Here is a 7,886-nt window from a genome sequence, read left to right on the forward strand (position 1 = left end):
ATATTCTGTTTATTTACTCAATAACTCGAATCAGACAACCGGATTAAATAAGAGAAAAGAACAGTGTTTTAAAATTCAAAACTCTCCTACCAAACAAAATAAATTTGCTTGATTTAGGGGTGAGTTTGAGCCGGGTGTGGATATCTGGATGGTGAAGGAGCGGGGATGACTTTTGTTTAGTACCCCGCTAGGCAGTGGTTGGGGTTGGGATGGGAATGAGTTCCATATACTATCGTTGGGTAGTGAGGATGGAGATGACATTTTAAAGCTGGCATGGAAATGGAGGGACCATCTTCCACATGCTCCCCACTTCGGAGTAATCCTTACCTGAATAAAGTAGATGGTGTATGTAGGTGTTAATTGATCGGATAATTGGTAGATGGTATATCCAGTATTAGATGGTAAGATTATCAAAGTAAAGGTAAGTGAAAATACTTTATGTTTGACATGGTGATGAATGGGGTTCAAAATAATCTTTGTATGGAATAGGAGGGTCTCCCACAAAATTTCGTCAAATGTGATAGATTTGGTTTTAATTAGAAGAATATCTATAAGATTTATTTAGAAGACAATTGTATATAATTATAGTTTAGATTTCATGCAAAATTAATATTTAGATCATAAACTGTGCATCACACGGGTACTATACTAGTAGTTTTTCTAAAAGAACTAAACTGTTCTATTCTAAATTCTGCATCACATTGGTTTCTCATACAAATGTCGAAATTTTGTGCTACAAATAACGGAATTTACGACTACTATATCATTATCATTACCCCATTGCCTAAAAGAGGCTCCCGCAAGAAGCGGGGTAAGGGGGGTCGGGTGTACGCAACATTACCCCTACAATTGCAGAGATGTTGTTTCCAATTGACCCAAATTTACGACTATTGTATAATGATACAAATTCATTGAGCATAATAATAATAACAATAACAATCACAAAAAAGCAAGACGATTTACTTCAAATTTAACAATTAATGATCTGTATTGCTTGATTACAATAAAAATATATTTCTTACTCCATTTTTGTTCTATTGAGTAAAAAAGAATTGAAATCTTGTGTAAAATGTGTAAAAGGAGCATATATAAAGCATTAGCACGAACTTCATTTGGTTTTTATCTTATTTCTACCCTCAGATTGGCAAATTTTTCTCCAACATCTGATGATTATGAGGAACGGTATGAATCCCCAAGGGGAATTTGCTCCAATGTAGTATGCGTAGTAGTATAATGGACTCACCGCAAAATGGTCCCCTTCCAATATTGCGGTTATGTAATATATCACGAGACCATAGAATTGCCCCAGAGATATTGCCAGCTGAAGAACATACCTATATGATTTGCGGGTTGCTATAGCATACCTGCATTATTACATCAGACATCCTAATCATGTTTAGCATCATAAGTTATAAGATTATCAGTATAAGTAAAGATCACTTACGCTGCTAAAAGGCATGCAGGGCCTTCTATCACGGCTGTTACTGCTTCTACAGAAACTATTGCAGAGTCAAAAGAGGCATATCTTGAATCACCTTTGCTGTATTCTTTCCCTGTGAAACCCGAATTTATTAGACACATTGCAAAAAACTTAGCTTACAAATGAATTTTTATCAATATACTAACTAATAAACAAGAGCATTACAGATTTCGGCCAAGTAAAATCCAGTCTTGTCCTTGTAGAAATCTGGTGAGAAGGCAAAGTATCCCTCAACGATTATATGTATTAGACCGGTGATAGTAAACCAACATACGAGTAACCTTTCAAGTTTTGTTGTCTTTGAAACTAAACCTGCGTGAAAAAACAAAATCTGGTGGGTGAAATGGCGAAAAGAAAATATAATTTCAAATAACAGTCGACCATCAAGGTTTCCTACTGTCAGGATGAATCACAAATAACTACACGTATCCTACAGTCCTACCTAACGAACTTGCTAAACATGCTTCCTAATCGTTCAGATTAGACAAACTCTTCCAAGTTCAGACTTCAGAGTAATGGTTTGTCCTACTCAACTTAATATTTCTCATTCCAACATAGTTCAAATCACTCCGTCTCAGCAAATTCAATTAAGTTCAGTCCAGTAGTATTCGATTTAGCAAAAAACTGTTGAAGAAGAGCACTAGTCATTCCTTGCAAACAATAGAGTTGGCAGACTTTTGCACGACACAGGAACACACAACAATTTCGACGTGAACACACAACACGAACATGAATAAACTCGGATCAGATATGGCATAACCAACTATGCAAGTTCAGAGTAATGGTTTGTCCTACTCAACTTACTATTTCTCATTTCAATGAAGTTCATTTTACTCTGAATCAGAAAATTCAATCAAGTTAAGTCCCAAATTCAGTCGAGTAGTATTCAATTTAGCAAAACTCAGTTTGAGAAGAACACTAGACAACCAATTCACCTTAACTGAAACCCAAATCAGCCACATATAAGCTCGAACACAACCAATTCACCTTAACTGCTCTGCTGAGAGCTTGAGATCCTAACAAACATTCAAGATATCATCACACAACCACCATGAACCATTAAGTTAATTACAATAAAAGTTCATCACAGACATATACGGATTTATCGTGGTTCACTAACAATGCTTCAACTCGAATCAAGCCGGAAAAATCAACACATTTTAGGAAAAACATGATCCAAAACCAACACATAGAGTTCTCCAACACAATCAAAACTAAGCATTGCACATTACCAATGCAGACTAAATCAATGTTCATAGATCAATTCCAATAAATCTTCGAACAGCATGACTATAACAATAAATAATTAGAAACTATAAACAGGAAATTCAGAAGAAAAAAAATCAATGAAAATTACCAGGAAGAATCCATGAGACGGAGAAAACAATGGCAAAAGCAGCAGCAAAAACACCCAAAATCGTAGAAGGAGGGAGAAAATTAGGGACAAAACCAGGCAAGTTCAGATCTTTTGGAGAATAAGGATGACCCTCCATTTTGTTTTACTCCACTTTCCTCTAGATCTTCCTGGTCACGAAAACAGTGGAGAAATTTAGAAATTCGACGAATTAAATGGGAAAATCCATCTTATAAATTGATGGGTAAAGGAAATCGAAATGACATTACCTAGAATTCTGAAAGAAATGATTGATTGAGGAGATGATATGGAGACAAAGTGCAGAGTTGTGGAAGGCAACGAAAGCTGCTACATGTACCCCACAATATCAAATACGGAGTACTCCGCAGTAATATATCATGGGCTTCAATTGATTATCGTCCAATAAAAATTTCACATGGGATTTAAATTTCAATCTGAAATTTCAAATGAGGTGATGTTTGGTTAACATGGAAAATTATGGGAAGTAACTTTCTAGGAAGTGGAAGATTTTAGGTTTGTTTGGTTGACAAAAATATGGGAAGTCACACTTCCTAGGAAGTTCTACTTCCTACAAAATGGAGGAAGTTGCTTACCTAGGTTCTCCTAGGTGAGTAGAACTTCCCATGGGAATTTACTTTCCATGTTTAACCAAACAATATCACCCAATTAGAAATTTAGAACAGAGTACTAAAAGTCAAATACTACGTACATAAACTCAACGTAAAACTTAATTATCTTGTAAATGATTAAAGGACGGAGCTAATACAAATAAAGGGTTTAAATAATTGAGACACTATATGTGCAAAGTATTATGAATGAGAAAATTAGTTGCTAAAAAATAAATTTAAATAAAAATATTACAGTACAAGATAACAAACACAAAAATAGAAATATTGAAAAAGTTAAAAAAAGAAAAGAAAAGAGTTCAGCGAATAAAGGAAGATGGAAGTCAACAAGAAAAACAAAATAATAAAGACAGAGAGGAGAATCAAACCTTAGACCTATGATAGGTATCAAAATTTCAACACCTACTTTCTACCAACGAGCCAAAGAAATAACATTTGTATTTAATGTGTTGTTTATTACTAGTACTAATTAACAGGACATGCTATTATTTTGAGCTCCTTTCCGCCTTGGGCCCTAGGCGGACCCATCGTCTACCCCCTAGGCTCGGGCCTGGTTAAGAGGGCGAATTTCTTGGAGAAGCAAATCGCGTAATTGAGTGTTGAGAATGCGAGTTTGGAGGCGGCGGAGGTCAAGAGCGAGGAAGAATTGAGGTAGGCTCCAACGTGAGGAAGACAGAGCTGAAATTTCGAAGATTAGGAGAGAGAATCATGGCTGCCATGATACATAACTTTTGTAAATTAGATATACTAGAATGTGCCCGTGCAAAAGCACGGGATACGTAGAATATTGCAAATAAAAAATACGGTTATTGATTAGAACACCAAATGAATTTTAAACAAAAATACGGGATATATAGAATGTTGCAAATAAAAATGGTATATACAGAGTAGTCAATTTTGAAATGGTAATAATTATAAAATAAAACCTCATAAAACCATATACTCCTATTTAAATAATTCAACATTTTTGTCGTTCTGTCTCCTCAAATAGTAGAAATCTTCATCCCATGCATCTTACTCGCGAAACCGATGCAAATACGATATCATCACTGTTTAGCTTGGGAACATGTAGTACAAAAGTAAAGGAATTCATCAAACACTTTTTCAAGTGGTCCTCCAAAATGATGTCTCCAAATTCCTAATTATGAATAAATGTTTCGGTTAGTATATGTTGTGATCCAAATACAATATATTTGCAGAAATTAATAATTGTACTTACATGATTTTCAAATTCTTTAATATCTGAAACTTTAAAACCGATAATCAACTCATCATGTTTTCCAAAAAGTGTAACGCGCTTTGCACTTGTATGATCAACAATTCTTACGTTTACTCTTAATATGTTATTATGAATATAACACAAATATTACAATGTTTGTAGTTTCTTGCAAAGTTTGAAAAAAAAAGTATAATTACCTTGGCTTACTAAAGGAGGGGTCACATTGTGATCATAGATCGACTCTCTTTGAGTGCCCAACACATGATTCATACCAAAGAGGCTCTGAAGAATCAATATCTAGTATCCTTGCTAGTACTCGAAAGTATTTCACCTGAGAGATAATAAATGTAATTATTAAAGTTATAAACAGTAACCAATTTTTTTTCCTTAAAGGATATATGTAGTAAAAGCATACATTAGGAAATGGTGAGTTTTAATTTTACTTGATTCTTCTGGCATTAAACAACATTTCCATCTGGAAGATGTCGTTTGCTAATGTTTGAGTCCAGTTTATATGTTTTTGCACATATCCATCATCGGCATACCTATTTGAATTGAATACAAAAAAATTACTTGTAACATAATATTTTAATGGTTTGTTTGAAGTACGTAAGACTTACCATCCATGAATATCATCAGTTTCATCAATAAAGAGTCTACTACGTCCAACTGTCGAAAGACATACACCTGTACAACAAATAATACACACTAAGTATAGGTAAAATATTAAGTTATTGCAATATAATTACGTCGGTCATATTTTATTTAATTTTCATCATTATAGGAGCCAACTGATACCAAAGATGCACCTAATACATGATCCTGATTAAGCTCGTGGAGTAAGAAACCACCTTAATTGTGAGCAAATTTTTCCAATAAAGTTAACCTTATTGTTTCCATGCTGCACAACCAAAATTATAACAAATTTATATAGTCAATTTAACAATGTAAAAGTAAACTAAATCATATTGATGAGTTTCTTACTTTGTGTTACATAGTAAGACATCCCTCTTGAATATTTTCCCTTCACGACCTCTAACACTGTATGTTTGTGACACATAAATAACCAATCCAATAACATCTGTATAAATGGATTAGTTAAGATGATTGACCCAAAAAAATTAAATAAAATATAAAAAATGGCATCCCTGAAGGAGTAGCTGTACCAATCCGGCATTCTCAACAAAAACCATAACCAATGAAAGACTGAACATATCGGGGAAGGGGGGGTGTTTGAATTTTCTATGAAGTCAATATATGCAAACAGGCTTTTACAAAATCTGGAGACTAAAGATTCTTCTTTTCTTACTGAATTGCGAAGTCCACGTCATTGAGCTGGCTGTGCAAAAAAGGAAAGCTCGGGTGTGGGAAGTAAAGTTGAAGTATCTGAAATGGAAGAATTGTTTAGATATATATTCTAGAAAATGCATCTACTACGAGGTTGTCTACATCGCTGGTAACCAGCGAAATAAGCACTCCATACCCACTTTAAAAAATAAAAAAAATTGGAAACATGGCCCACCTTCAAATAAATGTGTAAAAGTGTTGTGAACTTGTTATATACTGTCATTTCTAATATAAATATTGTCATTGTTGTATATATACTGTCATTGTTGTATTAAAATACTGTCACAATCACAAAAAAAAAGGGAATTATGTATACAACTGTAATGAAATATAAAAAGTAAAAAGACCATTTAAATGAATGGATAAAAGTGTTGCATATTAAATGAATGGGTAAAAGTATGTATACAAGTGTTATATAATTTTGTCATCGTTTGCATAAATACTGTCATTGTTGTATTAAAATACTGTCATTGTTGTACTAATTATTGTCATTTTTGCTCATATGTAGTACCTTGTTTGACTTTTCTATAGAGAATGTTTTGTATTATTGATATTTCCTTCATTATGTTACAAGTATATATAGTAAATACAAACTTAGAGAATATAAGTCAAAGATATCCTAGGTAATTACGGTAATGAGAAGATATGCTAGCTAGTCTATAGGAGTTGATTAAGGAAGATAATTACATGATATTATGAAGATAATAGGGATTGACAATCAAGACTATGTCAATCCTTATCATTCCCCCTCAAAACGGGCGGCCAAGTAGAGAGCCCGATTTTGCGAGTCAGTGAGACAAATGGTGTACGAGGCAAAGGCTTTGTAAGAACATCTGCAAGTTGATCATTTGTTGAAATATATGAAACTCGAAGCTTCCCAGCTTGAACATTCTCTCGAACAAAGTGATAGTCCAAGGCTAGATGCTTCATTTTGGAGTGAAATACCGGATTAGCACTTACGTAAGTTGCTCCTGCATTATCACAATAAATCACCGGGGCGGTAGTAGATGATAAGCCAAGCTCATGGAAGAGATTTTTAAGCCACAACACTTCAGCGGTGGCACTAGCAACAGCCCTATATTCGGCTTCGGTTGAAGATCTTGCCCTTGTGCGTTGCTTTTTAGATGACCATGAGATAGGATTTTTCCCAAGGTATACTATGTAGGCCGAAGTAGATATGTAATCATCTTGATCACGAGCCCAATCCGCATCCGAGAAGGCATGAATGGTGAGAGGAGAGTCTTTGTGAAGCACTAAACCCAAGTTGAGTGTACCACTAAGGTACCGAAGTAAGCGTCTTAGGGCTTGCATATGGGCAATAGTTGGACGTTGCATGTATTGTGCCAATTTGTTCACAGTGAATGCTACATCCAGCCGAGTTAAACCAAGATATTGTAAGCTGCCTATGAGAGCTCGGTACTCGGTTGGGTCTTGAATGGCGGTGCCAGTTTGTGTTAATGGAGGGTGTGTTGCTTGAGGAGTTGCAACTGGTTTAACATCTTCCATATTTGCCCTGCACAGTATATCAGTGATGTATTTCTTTTGGCTTAAAAATAAACCCTTTGAGTGAGGATGGACTTCTACACCAAGAAAATAGGACAATGACCCCAAATCCTTAAGTGAGAACCGAGTAGAGAGTTTAGTGATGAATAATTCAAGGAAGGAGGGTACATTGCTTGTAACAATGATATCATCAACATAGACCAACAAGTAGATAATTGATCCATTTGTATGTAATGTAAATAATGAGGAATCTGCAATGCAATTGGTAAAACCCGAGTCGATCAAGAATTGTCGTAACTCTTTGTACCATGCTCTTGGCGCTTGGTTTAGGCCATA

The 7,886-nt window shown here is 34.9% G+C and overlaps 1 protein-coding gene across 1 annotated transcript; it reads right to left on the reverse strand.

The window, feature by feature from the left end:
* Window positions 1–939: 939 nt before the first annotated feature.
* Window positions 940–3,260, reverse strand: LOC110776270 (probable 3-beta-hydroxysteroid-Delta(8),Delta(7)-isomerase). The gene is made up of 5 exons (XM_021980817.2): window positions 3,104–3,260; window positions 2,838–3,004; window positions 1,646–1,792; window positions 1,445–1,553; window positions 940–1,364 (listed from the first exon to the last, which is right to left on the reverse strand). Exons 2-5 carry the CDS (start codon window positions 2,971–2,973, stop codon window positions 1,109–1,111), a joined length of 648 nt encoding a protein of 215 aa, XP_021836509.1. The 5' UTR covers window positions 2,974–3,004; window positions 3,104–3,260; the 3' UTR covers window positions 940–1,108.
* Window positions 3,261–7,886: the final 4,626 nt, after the last annotated feature.

Source organism: Spinacia oleracea, chromosome 3 (assembly GCF_020520425.1).
Source record: "Spinacia oleracea cultivar Varoflay chromosome 3, BTI_SOV_V1, whole genome shotgun sequence".
NCBI classification, from domain to species: Eukaryota; Viridiplantae; Streptophyta; class Magnoliopsida; order Caryophyllales; family Amaranthaceae; genus Spinacia; species Spinacia oleracea.

What these genes read in the sequence shown, in the direction of transcription:
- LOC110776270 (XM_021980817.2), bottom strand. Translation starts at nt 2,973, where the DNA reads ATGGAGGGTCATCCTTATTCTCCAAAAGATCTGAACTTGCCTGGTTTT. An exon ending in CGTCTCATGGATTCTTCCTG is followed by an intron (nt 1,793 to 2,837) that starts GTAATTTTCATT and finishes TTTTTCACGCAG; the next exon opens with GTTTAGTTTCAAAGACAACA. An exon ending in ATTTTACTTGGCCGAAATCT is followed by an intron (nt 1,554 to 1,645) that starts GTAATGCTCTTG and finishes CGGGTTTCACAG; the next exon opens with GGAAAGAATACAGCAAAGGT.